Source organism: Sinohyriopsis cumingii, chromosome 11 (assembly GCF_028554795.1).
Source record: "Sinohyriopsis cumingii isolate HCF-2022 chromosome 11, ASM2855479v2, whole genome shotgun sequence".
Taxonomy (NCBI): domain Eukaryota; kingdom Metazoa; phylum Mollusca; class Bivalvia; order Unionida; family Unionidae; genus Sinohyriopsis; species Sinohyriopsis cumingii.
In genome coordinates, this window is record NC_142971.1 from 45772698 (window position 1) to 45791153 (window position 18456).

Here is an 18456-nt window from a genome sequence, read left to right on the forward strand (position 1 = left end):
TTGACCTTGAGCCAGGAGGCATGGCCGTGGTATCTAACAGACCAGCTAGTCATTATATTTACCTGGAAAAAGTCATCAAAATCTCTCCAATCTTTACAAACTTATGTGCTGGATAAGTAACTGTTAACAGACAAAATAAATGATAACAAAATACATCAGGCTTGCGATGGATGCAAAACACAATCCAGCAATTGGAAAATTTAAACTGGTCTCATCAAATTTAGATTCATCCATCGATTCCTGTACAACCTGGTGGCATGCTGTAAAACTTTAATTTCGAAGCATCAATTACACATACAAATGTAAAGTCATTCTCTGGCAGCTAGCAATTCATCAGCTTAGTTCCCTCCCCTTCTTTGTCATCAGTCAACTTACCCTCATATTTGATCTTTTCTCCATTCCTGTACCACACAACCTTTAGACCATCACAAGCCTCCACTGCGACAGACAACTCCACATCTGTATGTGCCTCAACCCATTTAGACCAGGGCTTCAGTATAAATCTTGGTTTCTTTGATTGACTTATTTCCCTTCCTTGTTCTCCCTCAGCTATTTTAATGTCACAAGCAACCTCTTGTTTTCCATTTACCTTTACATCTGACACGGATGAAGGCTTGTCATCAGTTGCTGACTGTTGAACATCAGCATCATGGTTCTTTTTGTCAATGGCATTGTCCAAGATAAGTTTTGTTGGTTTGGCATCATTTTCTTTAGTCTTTAGTTGTTCACCATCAATTTTATCATCAACAATAGTTTTACAGGATTCAGTAGGTTTGGGCTCCACTTTAATAGAATCGTCAACATTCCTCTCTTCATTGCCAGCAGAACTTTCACTTTTACTCACAACCACAGTAGGTTTTGTCTCTTCTTTCTCATCTTGTCCACATTCATTCTTCTTTACAGCCACATCTTTCCTTACATCTTCAGTTTTATTCTCCTCCCCATTAATGGGAACAATTTTATCAAGGGTCTCACTGACTAACATTACCTCCTTAACATCTTCAAAAACGTCCATCTTATGGCTTTGCTCCTTCACCTCTTTTGGATTTTTGATGGATTCAATTGTTTCATTTGACAACTGTTCGGAAAACCTGTCAGTGGAGTCTCTCTTTTGTTCACTCCCAGCATGGGTTTGTTCTTGTTCCTCTTCAATCTCTCTATAGCCTTCCTCTTCAAAAAGATCAACATAACTACTACCAACATTCTCGTCCAGACCAGATAACGGTTCCTTCAAGTTTCCTACTTTGGCAGCAAACTCCTCTTTAGTACTTGTTTCGTCCCAGTTTGGTGTCTCTTTGGTATCAAAATATTCTGAAATACATAAATAATGCTGTGTATTTAGCCAAAAATATACAGCTGTGTGGAATTTTCAAACCATACTGATTTATCAACTGAGACTACCTAATAAGTAATTTGGGCTACAGGTTTATGGTTTAGTGAGTTTATATGTTTTTCCTTATCACATTACTAGGTAGCTAGAGTTGGTCTTCTCTTACCCCCACTCTTTGATCAATGCAACATTTTGATCTCTGCTGGGCAACATTAAAAAAATATATGTATTTTTCTAATTAGTAGTCTTTTAAAACAAATTTTAAAACCATGGCTCTACAAGAATCCTCAAGGCCATCCATCTGTCAGTTCATTCTTCTGTCCATCCATCAATCTTGAAAACACAGCTTTGTAAATGTTATAATCATCATCTAAAGATGTGGAGTGGAGCAATCAGTAAAAACTGGTCTTATGCTAAAAACCTGGTTGGCAAACGAAAGAAATTTACTCATAATTTCCACTGTACCTGATACAGCCTTACTCTATGGATGGAATACGAAGATCGCCTTTTTCCTTCTGTCATCTTAACACATTCAACACTGCAGATTGGTAAAGCAATCCAGTGATAACCCCCTCTCAACACTACAGACCAGTATAATGGCCTAACGTTCATGTCACGTTCTGATTGTATATTCTGATTGGTCAATGTTGGGGGTACCCCATTTAGTAAATCATTATCTCATAGTATGATTCATTTGCATACCATTTGGATACATTTGAACTTTAAGATCAGTTGTTAACACTTATTGCATATTTTAAGATATTTTATAGTGACTAGGCAATTTTGAAAATACCTAATGAGATTTACAAATCTGAATGCCCACCTAAATCGAGAGAATGTCCCAAACAAACACAAAAGTGCCTGGACTTTTGTCCTGTTATCTGAAATACATACTTTTTATAACCTTTATATATTGATGAAAGTTATATTTTTTAACAGAGAATTAACTGTATTGGTCAGAAAATGACAAATTCTGGCTTGTTGAATCCAATTTTGGGGAAAATATGTCATATGACATGTTCTTTTTTAAATTTGCTTGCCAAATAACTGTCTTTGGCATTTGTTAAATTAATATGGTTGGATGGCTGGGGATTTTGTTTTCAGAGATACCGTTTATATTTTCTTAGAAGTACAAACAACTGAAACTTTGAACTGCCATTGCATAATGCACTTACCGATCAGGGTCTGTACTGTTGATCTACTGATTACTCCTAACAAATTGCAAAGACCCAGATCTGCCAGCACTTTATGCAATGGCAGTTCTGGGTCTTTGCAGTTTGGAATTAGACATGACTTATAATGGAGTATATATGGTACCTAATGTGGAGTTTGTGCTTGTAATATGTACCCAAACATTTTATATAATGCTTTAGGAGGATCGATAGATGACAATGAAAGTTTTAGCTACTAGATATAATCGTTTGGGATAGGGAGTGGAGGCATCAATAGTAATAAAAGTATACATGTAACCTCTAGGGATAGGGAGTGACGGTGTCAAAAGTAATAAAAGTATACATGTAACCTCTAGGGATAGGGAGTGGCAGTGTCAAAAGTAATAAAATTGTAGGTGTAATCTTTAGGAATTGGGAGTGGAGTTATCAAAGGTAATAAAAGTGTAGATGCAATCTCTGGGATAAGGAATGTAGATATCAAATAAGGTGTAGATGCAATCTCTAGGGACAGGGAGTGCAGGTGTCAAAAGTAATACAAGTGTAGATGCAATCTCTAAGGACAGGGAATGTGCAGGTGTCAAAAGTAATACAAATGAAATGCAGTCTCATGGGATAGGTAATGGAGGTGTCAAAGTACAGTGGTCACCCTCTTACTCAGCTACCCCTTCTGTATTGGGAAAATGGCCTTATAAGACACGTGGCCTTTCCAAAGGGAGACTATATTTGTGAGATGTGTATGTATATGTATATAGTAGGAAAGCTACATATAACTTAAAGCAGTTAATATCTTCATTTTAAAGTAGCATTAATTATTAAAATGTTCTTGTCTCAAAGACAGTTATTTCAAGGTAACATAAATCAATTGTTGGCATGGGCATTACAAAAACATTCAAAAATGTTATTTAAATCTTGGTACATACATTGTTTCATATTAAAATAATTCTCTTTCCATTTACTCCATCTTCCCACTGCTACAGAATATTCTCCTTATTTTCAGAATCTTGTTTTCTTGAGTCTTCCATCATAAAAGTTTTCAGCAAGTGAACTCTCCCCATTGTCGTGAAATCAAATAACTTTTTACTTATTCTTCTAAAGTATTATATCTTCATTTACGTGATGACATGTTTAACTTTTGTAATGGTTTATTCATATGTTGCTAATTGTACAGTACATCAATTTAATTTTGCAGACGAAATATTTCTAAATGAAATACCTCTTTATAAAGAAACTGATACATGTACTATCACATGATTTTTCAGTCTTTGTCTGGTACCCTGTTTTGTTCAAGGTTAATTGTTTCTGTGTGTATGTGTGTGTGTGTCTGAGTGTGTGTTTTAATCCACAAAGTTTATAACTAGCCTATTTGACCATGTTATAATCTCAACAATTATGTCAGTTGTAATTGTAAATTTAAAAATTAAAAAAATCTGCTGTGCAAAGCCCAAAGCTCTATTAAAACATTGCTGATCCCATTTATTACTATCCATGTTATGATCTTGAAAATTAAAAATGTCTGGTCGTAATTGTCAGTTAAAAAATCTGATGCGTGAAGCCCAAAGCTCTGCCAAAACACTGTTGAACCCATTCCTGCAAATGTCGGCGTTAATGATATAATAATAACCTTTGTAGTACATGTACTTTAGCCAACACATCTTTCAGTAACGAAAACTGGACATACTGAAACAGACATTGGAAAAGATAATCAAATTACATACCTTATCATAATTAAATATTGGTTCTGGACATGTATTAATAATAAAATGTGTCTGCTTGTGAGGGGTAAATTTTACATTTGTGCACTCATATGTTGGCCGCTGGTCACGTTAGAGGGGTTGCCTTTCTTTAGGGGTACTTTTGGATACAAACTCGTCAATGCCAAGGGACTCTGGCCATAAAGAGTGGGTGGCCTCTGGTCGGGGTGGGGGGGCATTCATGAATATCTAGGGACAGGGAGTGGAAGTGTTAAAAGTAATACAAGTGTAGATGCAGTCTGTAGGGAAAGAGAGTGGAGGTGTCAAAAGTAATACACATGTAGATGCAGTCTCTAAGGATAAGAAGTGGAGATCTCAAAATATAAGTGTATATGCAAATCTCTAGTGATAGGAGTGGAGGTGTCAAAAGTTATACAAGTGTGGATGCAGTCTGTAGGGATAAGGGAGTGGAGGTGTCAAAAGTTATACAAGTGTGGATGCAGTCTGTAGGGATAGGGGAGTGGAGGTGTCAAAAGTTATACAAGTGTGGATGCAGTCTGTAGGGATAGGGGAGTGGAGGTGTCAAAAGTTATGCAAGTGTGGATGCAATCTGTAGGGATAGGGGAGTGGAGGTGTCAAAAGTAATAAAAGTGTTGATACCCCCTATGCAATGACTTGCATCTGTGATTTACATTTTACTTTATATCCTGCAATCCTCAAATACATTTATGCTGAGAATGTACATTTTTCTGCAGTAACATTCAGTTTTTTTAACCTGAAAATAGTTTTTTTTTTTTAAAAAAACACTTCTTACGTTATTCTTCATTGATGTATAATTCCCCATATTTTCTCTAGAACAGAAAAATTTGGAGTAAAATAAATAGAGGTGACCAATTAGGCCTCTTTTTAATTATGAAAGCATTGTCTGAACAAATTGACAAAATAGGTGCCAAATTTCAATTGGATAAATTGAAATGAGTGACAATTTGCATATCTTTAAGCAGGACCTTCTCTTTTAGGACAACAGAGTATGTTATGTAAAACAAAAAGTTTAGATGTGATTCTATTAAACGTCTAATGGTTTGATACCCACCTATCACTTTCAGAGTGGCACAGGACTTCACTCTTCCGACTTTGTTGAGAGCAGTACAGAAATACAGCCCAGCATCTTCAGGTTGCACTTTCTTGATACAAAGGGTCGTCTCGTTGTTATTAACAGTTACTTGAATACGGTCAGATTTGTAGATGTCCAGTACATCTTTCTGCCTGTAATGTACATCATTACTTTATTCAGTTTGTATTTTTTCCAGTAGTTTTTTATATGAACAAAATAAATGTTATGAATTCAGTAACACATCAAACATAACAACACTAATTATGATATATACCTGCTTATGAGTCCAACTGCAAACTGTACAGACCCAGGTATGCTGTTGCATAATGTGCTGGCAGTTCTGGTTCTGTGTAATTTGCTAGGAGTAATCAGTAGAACAAATAACATAGACCCTAATCTGCAGGCACATTATGATACAGCAGGTCAGGATTTTTGTTACTTGCAATTTGACTTAAAAGTGAGGAGGTAAAATTTCAGTCTGGCAAAATATCAATAATAATAATAATAATAATAATAATAAAAATTTGGTTTCTGAAAAACATTGAGATTTGGTTTGGTGAAGTTTACACAATATTTGTCCAACCATGACAAAAGGTCAAATCTGACCATCACTTAATTGTATGTCTGACGAGAGGAATGTCCGTTAAAATGTTTTTTTCTGTATTCAAGAACTTCATTAGTTGCTAAACAATAAGGTACCACTTAAACTTGGGTTTGGGGTTGCCTTCAGCAACACATCTCAGTACAGCATCATCTCCCGCATCTAGTATGATAGTATGGAGTGGTTCCAAGAAGTAAGGACGTACAAACTTGTCTCCATCCACATCATCTCCATCTGTCTCAACAAACAAGTGTGAAAAAAAATTATATTTGACATTAACTGAAATGGTGTGACAATTTTCAGAGATTTGCTTCAAACAATGCTTGAGGAGATTAAACTTCTATCTCATACTGTGTTATCTCCCCTTTTCTGCTGGATTCAGTGTCTCATGAGTTAACATTCTTTGACTATGATCAGTGGTAAACCCAAAATGGAGTGGAGTGGTCAGTGGATGGTCAGCTGAGTCTTCTTTTCCAATTAAAATAGTACATTTTTATTTAAAAAGTGAGATGTCCTAGTTATACATAAATAGAACTACTCCCTTCTCAAATTACCACCATAGGAAAAAATCCTGATTCAGTCCTGGTATTAGATACATCTTTTGATCTTTTGTTTACCTGTTTGAAAATTGTGAGTAATTCAAATATCTTTCCTAGTTTGAAACAAAATATGATATTGCTTCTGAACTGTGATGTAATCAACCCTTGTTATAATGACTAAATTCCTTCCCAGCCATTTGGTCATAGTCATCAATTTGTTGCTGTAAAGAAAAGGACTTTAACTTAGGAGGTGTTACCAGCCTGGTCTTATAATGTTATCATACCAGCATGTACAAATTAGAAAACTAAGTCAGAAATATTAATATATACTCCATTTCTAATATTGTTGCATTTAGTTTCAAATTCATTTTGCAAAAAAATGCTTACAAATTACTGCTATCTAAGATATTCCCAGAAAAAGTGAGAGTATAAAGAAATGACAGTTTAAGTGTAAGGGATGACATCTTCTTTATAGCCAAATACAAGAGAAGTTGGCCATTAATACAACTGGGTCAGCTGGATGCTTTTTGTAGAAATTTTTATAATGCTGTTGATTGTACTTGTTTCAAGGTTTCTCTGTTATTAGTATCTGTATCCATTCTGACAGTATATCAGCATCATTATCTCTATTATTAGCATCTGTATCCATTCTGACAGTATATCAGCATCATTTATCTCTATTACTGAAGGGCAGTTATGCCAGGATGATCATTATCAAAGATGGTTAAATTCTAGTGAGCCATTTTTGTATTGAAGCCATTTAAAGGTTATCCTATTTTTGGCATCGGTGGCCATATCTGATGGCAGATTGACATAATCTGTACAAACTTAAAGACTGGCATAATCTGTACAAACTTAAAGATTGGCATAATCTGTACAAACTTAAAAATTGGCATAATATGTACAAACTTAAAGATTGGCATAATCTGTACAAACTTAAAGATTGGCATAATCTGTACAAAATTAAAAATTGGCATAATCTGTACAAACTTAAAGACTGGCATAATCTGTACAAACTTAAAAGTCCTTCATGTCAGTGTACTTTTGGTCAAATCTGGCTGATTCTCATTATCAATTTTTATAACTCAATCTTACATTGAATGTGCACACAAACATAACAATAGTTCTATGAAACATTTAGTTTCTTGCATAAATCCTCAAGTCTATTTCAGTTAACAAATAACCAAAACTGCAAAATTCCAAAAGGCTGATATTAAACAATGGCATTGTCATTCACTTAGTCAATAAATAGTATTTTCTGTCTTAAATCTCTTAGCATGCACTGCTTTTATATGTTGACTGCTTTGTATGCTTCAAAGTCATTCTCCTGTTCTCACCATTAAAGATGGTAAGCTATATACATTGTATAAAGCTGCTTAAATAGACAATGCATTGGCCTCCATGCAGGACCAGGAGTCAGGACAAGTAGAAAGTTACACTTTGAAGTTTCAACTCAGGAAAAGGAGTGTTCTGTTCTTTTAGACATTTATTCATGTGTAATTGTACAGAACTGGAGAGAAGAAATAAATACATGCAGTTACTGTCTGCGAATTTAGCATGGGCAAAATTCCAATTGTCCTGATCAGTTGTCCATGCCAAAATAATGCAACAAATCTTTTTTTTTAAATCTTTCCATGAAGGAAAGTGAGTGGGTGAAATAGAGAAAACAATGGTAGAATGATGTACATTGAGGTATAGAATCAGCTAAGGTGTCTCACTCAAACATTTCAGTGCCCTCTATCTGTAACTGCTCCTATGAAGCAAATGTACAAACAAAATAGTAGTGGAATCTAAAGACTGAGTTATTCAGGTTTTAACAACTTAGTTATTCAGGTTTCCATAGAGGGCACTAAATTCTGGATTGAAGTATGAACTTCATGATTCAGCAGAACATATCCAAAAAGCCTCGAGTGAATTGAATACCACATGAAAACTTCCATTTGCTCACTCAATTGTAAATCATAAGTTTAAAATTTAGTATCCCTAAGCACTGATTTATTTTCCTACTTAACACTCTCCAACCACTTTAACGCCTTACCCACCCACCCACCCCAAAAAACAATTTTGCACAATTTGGAAGATCGACCTATGGGGACATTCTGATGATGGAATTCCTTTATATTGTGGAGTACTTTCACCCATGAATATAACTTATATTTTTGTTGTGTTGGGGATGATCAGTGCAAGGGTAAACCATGGTGCTCACAGGCACCCAGATATTCTCAAATTAGGAATTGAAATGTCAATGGCTGGCTCATGGACACCCAATTCATTGAATTACTTGCCTCCAAAAGTACCACTAAGCTGTAGCGGCTCAGTGGGTAATGCATTGGAATCAGGTTGGCAAATTTCTTTCCCTCGATCGAATCTGCCAGAATTAGATGAAGTGTCTCTCCTTGGGTAAGGCACTTTACTTGTCCTAGCACAATATAACCTTTAGATTCTTGCCTTGCTATAAAACATAAAACCAAACCAAACCAAAAAAACCACACCATGTGAGTGGTCATTCTGCTGTCCATGCTGTAATCAAATTAGATTAAGAAAATTTTTGCTGTCGTTGATTTGACTGTTAAACTATAATGATATCCTCTTGTATTAGAGTGATATTAATGACACCTTACAGTTAAAAGAAATTGGAGAGTTTTTTCATTGCAGTTTATTGTCAAACAAAGATGTATCCAATAAAGCAAACTCTGATGTACACGGCATTCAAATATGACTGATTCATGAAACCTTACGTCCACTGCTTACTACACACATCAAAATTACTGCACGATGACAATGAAGTAAATCTGTAGGTAGATACATGAATGTTTTTTTGAAAAAAGTTCCACTTGTTCTTCTATCATGTCTGCCAGCAACAACTCTGTTACATGTGTTGTTTGCAAAACTATTACAACTGCTGCATGAAAAATCACTGCTTTCAAGGTACTTTTACACATCACTGCTTTCAAGGTACTTTTTCCTTAAATTCTGAACATAATGCAATTGATATTGAATGAAATTAATCTGTAGGTTATTCACCATATGTAATGATTTTGATAAATAAAATGTAATTTGTGCTTATTGTTAATAAAAGATAATTTTAAATCAAACATAAGTTTAGTTTGCTTTGGTTTGATTTGGTGCTTCAAGGCACATCAACACAAGTAGGTTATGTAGTACTGAGGTAATTGGAGTAAAGTGCCTTGCCCACTGACACACCATGGCATCCAGCCCTGGGAGGATCTGATGGTAGGTTTCGAGCTGCACCCTTCTGATCACAAGTTGGGCACACTAGCCAGTACCCATGGTTCCTGCCTCTTAGAGCATACTAGAGGGTGTATTGGGCCTATTCTACAACCCTCAGCCCACAGACAAAAATTAAAAATAAATCTTGAGGAAGGGCACAGTATAGTCTGGCATCATAGCATTCCAAGTCCCTGACTATTGCAGCAAACCAAAATTAAGTCTATGTTTGTCTCCATATTCAGGATTTGAGTCTGCTCACACTATGAATACTGATTCATTACACAATCTCAGACATTTGATATCACTTTGACACCATGAATTACAATGATTAAATCTCTGACATTTGAGTCCTTTGACACTATGAATTATGACTCACTACCCAGTCTCTGATATTGGAAACCTTTGACACTGTCAATTCTGATCACTACCCAGTCTCTGATATTGGAAACCTTTGACACTGTCAATTCTGATCACTACCTAGTCTCTGATATTGGAAACCTTTGACACTATGTATTTTGACTCACTACCCAGTCTCTGATATTGGAAACCTTTGACACTGTCAATTCTGATCACTACCCAGTCTCTGATATTGGAAACCTTTGACACTGTCAATTCTGATCACTACCTAGTCTCTGATATTGGAAACCTTTGACAATGTCAATTCTGATCACTACCTAGTCTCTCATATTGGAAACCTTTGACCATGTCAATTCTGATCACTACCCAGTCTCTGATTTTGAAATCCTTTGACACTATAAATTCTGATATTTTGTGCACATTTGGTTCAAACCAATCCAGCATGGATTATATGGCTTATACAACAGATATAAACAATTAATGGATCACCAGCTCTGCCCACCTGCCCATCAAATGTTAATAAATTGCAAGCAACAATAGCCCACTGACCACTGTTACTGTTGACTGGGTGTGTGTTGTGTAATCACAGACAGGCTCATTACCTGGCTTGTTTGGGCAGCTCCATCACCTTCATGATCGTTACTAAGTAATGTACTTGAACCCGAAGTATGCCTGAAACTGCTCACCTAGTCTACTATGTTACACAAGATCCACTATTGATGAAATGGAATTTAATGTGGACAAAACTAAATTTGTTGGACAAAATGGAATCTGGCATTTACATGCTTTCTTACTGTGTAATATCCAGTACCTCTGTAACAGTGGAAAAACAAAATGCTAAAAATAAACTAAATTTTGGAAATATCATGAAGGAAATAAGGAGGGAAAACTTTCGCAGAATTTTTTTTCAAAATGCAGAAAAGATAAAATTGAAAATCAATAGTGAATAAAAAAAATTATCATTATATTTCACAATTAGTGGAAAGTTATAGATACAAAACAGTAAATGATGATGGTCAAACATTCTCTTTTGATTGAAAAATCTCTAGCAAAAAAGGTAAGAATTAATTATCACTTTTCAGTATTAAATGTACTTTTAAGTCACTTTAAGTACTAAATTAAATATTAATAGAATCTTATTATTCAACTAAACAACCATGAACACTAGAAATATCAAGTGATCATGTTAAGTATTATGTGAAGTGAAATTACAATGTTAAAGCTGCAAAATTCCATGATAAAATAGCAAACACAGACAAACAATCAAAAGGACAAGAAAATAGTGCTCAGCAGGTTTTGTTTATATAGGTACACAACTTACAGGATGAAAAACTTTTTATCATTTTTTTTTATGAATCTAGTTGATAGAATTTGCTTTGCTGCTACCGAAACTGCTCTTCGAAATTCTGCATGCAGTAAAAAGCAATATATGCTGACAGCAGTACTTGAAGTTTGAATTTCAAAATGAAAAATTTTAAAACACATAAAGTTGACACTGAAGTTTAAATTAAACATGTTACAAAGAAAGAACGTAAAAACAACTGTGAAAGTTTCATCAAAATCCTTTTAAAAAAATTCAAGATATTAAAGCTTCAAATTTTTTAAGGTAGCTAACTTCTCTCAATGTCATACAAGATATGAAATATTTTATACAAGATTTGAATCTTCCAATAATGCCAGTTAATACATGCCTTAAAGCAAATTTTGCAAGTTAAACCATATGTAAAAAGAAAATATACATGCAAAGTTATTTAAATATTTTAAGCAGCAAAGCTTACTTGTACAGTTCAATTTAATGAATTTTTGGTGAAGTTTTAATTTTAAAACAGGCATATCATTTTCATTAGTCCTAAAACACATTGTAATTGTTGTATCTGAACTAAATGTACTATCTGGGGAAAATTTAACCTGTTCACTTCTCAAGGAAATTTAAATTTACTTTTTGAAAATTAAATTCAAACTTTACATTCTCCTATAATTGTAATCATATTTATGCATTTTAAATTTCAAAAACATTTACTAAGATGTGGATATTTATGCAGAATACTGTTTTTTCAAGTAGAATTAAATTGCATTTTTTGACTTAAATTGACCTATTTTTCAAATTATTTCAAATTTCTTGACCTAATCATCGAGGGGCCCAAGGCGGCAGAAAGGTTTGAGGTGCTCAGCTTTACTGATCAATGCCATTTCACCTATGTTCACATGGGTTCAAATCTCAGGCTCAGCCATTGTGGTTACGTGAAAAAGTTTGCCAGTAGCTTCCCTTGGGTTAGTGGTTTGTACTGATGTTTTCACGGTTTCTTCCTCTACCTGTTTACTGGCTGCCATGTATAGCCTCTCGTGTGCTGAAATATGGTGTTAAACCCAACACAACAATCTTATTTTTGATGTAACCAAACTCTGGTTAAGATACTTTACAATGAGTTGTCTCCCGTCCAAAATATACAAACACATACAAGTTTCAAGTAATTGTCCGATTTTGAGCAAATGTTCTGTTTTCTACAAATTTGTGTCTTATCAATATAAGATGAAAATTTTAAATGTCCATTTTGCTTTAACCAGATTTTACTATTTATTTGATACGATTTTTACAATTTTATTGAACATTTCAGCAGCAAAATTTGCAAATGATAAATGATTTATATTCATTTATTTTCATGGGTATTAGATTTCATACTTTTTGCAAAGAAAGACATTTTTGGTTGTAGTTAAGTTGTGGTTTGAAGCAGAGCCCACGAGTGGCCACTGATGAATCATTGTTTCTTGGATCAATAATTTAATGGGGTTTTTTAAAATATGAATATAATTTAATGAAAACTTTCAAAAATGCTGTCTCTCTAGCATTTTAACAGTAATATGAAATATTTACAGTAATTAAATCTAAGAGATTAAAAAATATTTTAGAACAGCTGACAATATAATGAGTTTAGCCTAGTAAGTTAACAATGACTGAAGCATGTTATGAAGCAATACAAATTTAAACTCCATCACATTAAAACTAATTGCTGCAACTGAAGTGAAGTAGTTTCTTTTCAATACTGAAAAATATATTAAAAAATATATAAGCAAAACAGCTCAGAGTACAAAGGCAACTTGCTGCTTTGGGTGGCTTGGTATACAGCTAATTTGTCAAATTTAGGTCCAAAAAGCTAGGTGCAAAAGAGGAGCAAACATCCTGGGGAGTGTTTTGGCACATATGACCAGAAATTTGGTTAGGCCTCCATCACCACTCAGATATTCTGGTAACCTGAGTTCAGTTAAATTGTAAACATGAAGCCATTTCTGTCCTAATAATCAATGCCACCAACACAGACAGACACAAATTAAAGTGTGAACCAGATTTTTTTGTTCACAGTGTAAAAACACATCCCAGGTAGAAAAATACCTTCAATCTTAATGTGAGCACATGTTGACACTCTTCCATATTTGTTTGTGGCCTCACATTTATAGCAGTCACTATCAAAAAGGTCTACTGCAACTATTTGCAATGAATGTAGTCCTTCTATGTTGCTCTGGTTAAAAAATGCAACAAATACATTGTAAAATATGCACTATTTTGTACAACACAAGGGGAAAACTGTATACCAAAGATTATGGTAAATATATTTTGGTAAATAAACATGTAAAAGGTAAAACTTTAACAAATCAAAAATTACCAATTGCTCCTAGCTTTTATTTTAATGTGAGCTTTGTTTTTGATATGCAAACCCAATAAATGACATGTCATAAAGTGGCTTATTTCAGGCAGTAGTTAGAGTTGGAGTGTGCAGTACATTTGTAATGTTTTTGTATTTGTCCTGAAAGCACATCATAATTTCATTATTTCGTTAAAATTAAATAATGTATATATTCACATTATTTGAGTACCTTTTTTCTCCAGCTTCAAGTGTTAGATATATATAAAATATAATTCCATAAAGCTAAATGCAGGATACATTTGCATTGATTTTATAAGGTAAATGTTTGGATTGGTTTTATGTTTTACAACACAGCATGTAGGACATGTGACCAAAAATGTGAATCGTATCAATGAATCAGCTTGGTTACCAAGGTGTATCCAAGAGCAACATACTTGATTCCAATTGCCTCAATGCTAAATACTCTACTTGTGTGGCCGTGCCATAAAACACCAAATCAAACCAAAACTTGTATCTTATCAATTCAATGCAAGCATAAGATTTTTGTAATTAGCTGAGATGAATAAAGAAATATATTTATGTTAGTTTTAAACAAATAAGATATATTCCACTAGTTTACTGTAAATTTTTTGACTCGGGCTAATTACTCTTAATGGTTCTTACATTGTTTTTTTACATAACATGGCAATATACTTAGTGAACCACTCTTTTCTAACTGTTTAGTTAGAATAAAAGAATAAAAAGAATTACTTAAAATATTTCTAGAGACAATGTCCTGAAAAAAAATTTGCACGAAATCTGAGCTGATATTTTAAGCTGCTTGTAAAATTACACAAAATAAACCTTAACCAAACATTTAGTTATTTTCTCTCTTTCAGTAACAAACTGTGGTTCCTAACAACAAAAATCTCATAGTTTATTACACCCACAACTGTATTAAAACTGCATTAAGCCTACAGCTGATTTTGATGTATTTAACAAAATAGAAACCATTGTCATATGAAAATATTATTGAACACTTTCTATTTATTTTACCAGAATTAAACAAATTACAGTAGAAGAAAGGCTAAATGACTTATAATCACTTGCTAACAAATTCTAAAGCTCCTAAAATTTTAATGTGCTAAAAGATACTCACATGAAATATTAATTAATTAATTAATAGTTTTGCAGCAAGAAAACTTAATGACTTCACTTAATTGGTACATAAATTGTTATTGTAAGTAGTTAATATATATGGATTGATACATCAAAAATACAGATGTAAAACAGTCTCACTTTTTCAGTTTTGTTGTAATGCACCATAAATTGTATGCTTATCAATAACTGCCACATTTACTCACTGTAAGTCTAATCCAATTGGAAACTTCATAGACCCAAATCTGCCATCAGATAATGCGCTGACAGACCTGGGGCTATGTTGTAATCAGTAGAACAGACAAAGACCCTGATCTGTCAGCACATTATGGAACAGCAGATCATGGTCTATGGCGTTTGCAATTAGACCTGACTTATAATCAAGTATATATGGTAGTTCATTTTGCAGATCATTTTGTTGCGCACTCACCGTAATTGTGTATTTATCTATAACTGGCTCAAGTAGCAGATCATTTTTGTACCACTTCACTTCCGGTTGAGGAAATCCCTTGGCTAAACATTCTAGTTTTATCTTACGCCCAGGGGATGCAGATTTATCTCTCAGTTTTACTTTAAAATCTGGTGGCCCAGGTTCTTTTATTGTGTCATGTTTTCTATGCCCTCGAATTAAAGATTCTATTCCTGATGAAAAGAAAAGTATCTGTAATACCGTAGAGTTACTGGCTTGGTACCTAAGACACAAGTACAGTCTTGAGCCATAAAGCCAACATTGCGTTCATGTCATGCAGTACTACTGATGTGAAGCAAATTTTTAAAAAGCAATTGAATTCTTTGAACCTACTATGGCAACTTTCAATTAACAGCAACCAAATTTTTTTACCCGCCTGTGGCAATTTTCAATTAACAGCAACCAAATTCTTTTACCCTCCTGTGGCAATTTTCATTTAACAGCAATCAAATTATTTTACCCTACTGTGGCAACTTTCAATTAACAGCAACTAAATTCTATCAGGTTGTTGTTGTTGTTGTTCTAAGGTTTAACGCCATTTTTCAGCACTAGATAGGCTATACATGGTGGCCAGTATAACTGGTGGAGGAAGAACCCTGGAAAATCCAGGGAAGAACCACCAACCCACGAGAAGCTACTGGCAGGCTTTCCCATGTACCCATGCTAGCCGAGCCATGGACTCAAACCCACGCAGATAGAGGTGAGATGGCAGTGAGAATTCTTTCAGGCAACTTTCAATTAATTCTTATATAACAGAAATTTAGATAGCTGACTGATTAATTCAACAACCAGCTGGGTGAGAATGTTCACCAGCTTTTTTTCCCATCCCATATGCAGGGTGGGTCAAGCAGTCTGTCAAGTGGTCTGTCACATTTGCAACTTGGATCATGTAAATATACAATTTCATATGTTTATAACTTCAGCATCTGTCCCCTGACCTGAATGAAGAACAATTATAAAACAAATCATCATCTCTTTCTCACAACTTGTTTTAATGGTACTCTGTCAATCACCATATTTCTTTTTCAAGACAAAAAATGTAATTGATTTTTAAAACATTCCCTTCAAACATGAGAGGTCAATTTTTACATAATCTGGCCATGGTGGTTTGATGTGTAATTTTGCACATTTAGCCATTTTCAAATATAAGAATTTCATATACCACAACTTTTCATTCACATGTTTGCATACACGTTCACCTTTCAAACTTGGTTTATGAACAAATACTATGAAGCAAATGTTATTTTTTAAATATTTTATATTATTATTATTATTATTATTATTATTATTATTATTATTATCATTATTATTCTTATATAGTGTACTTTTCAATAAAATTGTAAAATACATATTCTTTTTTCCCTAACCTATATTCCAGGATCACCATAACCTGCTTACTATAATTCAACCTATAAATTAAATTCTAACCCATACAACAGAGAATTCTGTTTTGCTAACCTTTATTATCTCAGTCTGGTTGTCTCAGTCAAGTCATCCCAGCCAGTGTCCATGTGCTAGGAACTACTTTTAAAAAGAAGACACCCTTGTTGTCTTCTGCTGTGCTTGGTGGAGTTCTTATAAACTCAAACAATAACAACAACAGATATATAACAAAAAACCCATATGGCAACTTTATGGTCTCTCCAACTTTGAGAACACACCATATAAAACATTTTGAAAGACAAATACACACAAGCACACAAAGTTGGGCTAATGGTATTATGATAGAAACTAAAGTTCATTCCACTCAGCATGGTGAATTTTATCCTATATGTAGGCCTAACTCTGTAAATTTTCAGGTCACTGCCATTAAATGTAGTTAAGAGTACCAATTTTGGTTTTAAATACTTTGTGGGAAATGAATTAGATATTGTTAGCTACATTTTTAATTATGATGATCTGAAATTTGATTGAGCTATAGATAGAATAAAATTAACAATACTGTCTGGAACGAACTATGACAGAAAACACAAAGACTTCCTTGTCTCAGTGCAAACCCCAACAAAGATTCTCTTTGTCACAAACACTCAACAAAAAAACAACTGATCTTTGTTTGTTTTATAAACCATGACAAAACACTAATTTCACTACTGACAGCTTATATATGATGTGCAACATAGGACTGAACATATGACAGCACTTAATAAATTACCCATTCCAAACAACTATCACATAGGGGATCCAAGTAATTCTTGCAAGGAATATCACATACATATGACAGCACTTAATAAATTACCCCATTCTGAACAATTATCACATAAGGGATCCAAGCAATTCTTGCAAGGAATATCACATACATATGACAGCACTTAATAAATTACCCCATTCCGAACAACTGATTTTGGGGACATCACAAAAGCTACACAAGTTAAGGAACCCAGAACTATCTCTTGCAATAAATAATCATCCATTAGAAAATGTCAGACATGAAAAGCTTGTAGGTGTGACCAGAGATAGTAATGTATTATGGAATGTCCATAATGATAAGCTTTGTAAAACACTATCATCCAAAACTGCCCTACTCAGCAGAATCACGAAATAATTACCTATGGAAACTTGAAATATATACTATTACTGAATTATTGTTCAAATGTATGGGGAAACTGTGCTAAATCTGAGCTTGGCAGGATTTATAAACTACAGAAATGAGCCGCATGCATAATTTGAGATGCATCTATTGATCATCCCTCAAAAGCATTATTTATCGAACTCAAATGGTTCACAATATATGACAAGGCAGTTCTTTTATATAAATGTCTACATGAAACTGCACCAGAGTATCTTCAGGACTTATTGACCTTTTTCAACACAATACCAGTCGAGATCAATATCACATGGAAACCTTCTAGCGCCAAAACCAAGAACAGAGCAATTTAAAAAGAGCTTCCAGTACTCTGGTACAGTTCTGTGGAACAAGCTTCCATTATATGTAAAATCTGCTGAAAATATTAAGAGTATTTAAGAAGAGATATCATGAGCATGGATGTGTTTCTAATAGATAATGGAATTTAGTATTTTAATACTAAACATGTATTTTAAAAAAAACAGTTATTATTGCTATCTTCATTTAATGTGCATTGTTATACTCTCCTTAAGAGGCCCTCAAGGGAGAATAGTCCTTGACTAATGAGTTATCCAATATAAATAAAGCATTATTATTATTATTAATTATTA

The 18456-nt window shown here is 34.0% G+C and overlaps 1 protein-coding gene across 4 annotated transcripts in view; it reads right to left on the minus strand.

Moving 5' to 3' along the window:
- LOC149788057 (muscle M-line assembly protein unc-89-like) overlaps positions 1-18456 on the minus strand; it is an 80792-nt gene that overhangs the window by 8093 nt on the left and 54243 nt on the right. For 3 of the 4 annotated variants that reach the window (XM_089974336.1, XM_089974335.1, XM_089974339.1), the window contains 5 exons: positions 15244-15455; positions 13424-13550; positions 6007-6142; positions 5287-5459; positions 376-1311 (listed from right to left, as the gene is read on the minus strand). In XM_089974336.1, the coding sequence (XP_089830462.1) occupies positions 376-1311; positions 5287-5459; positions 6007-6142; positions 13424-13550; positions 15244-15455 (1584 nt within the window). The remainder of the gene's footprint in view (positions 1-375; positions 1312-5286; positions 5460-6006; positions 6143-13423; positions 13551-15243; positions 15456-18456) is intronic. The other variant, XM_089974340.1, reaches the window with a different exon arrangement.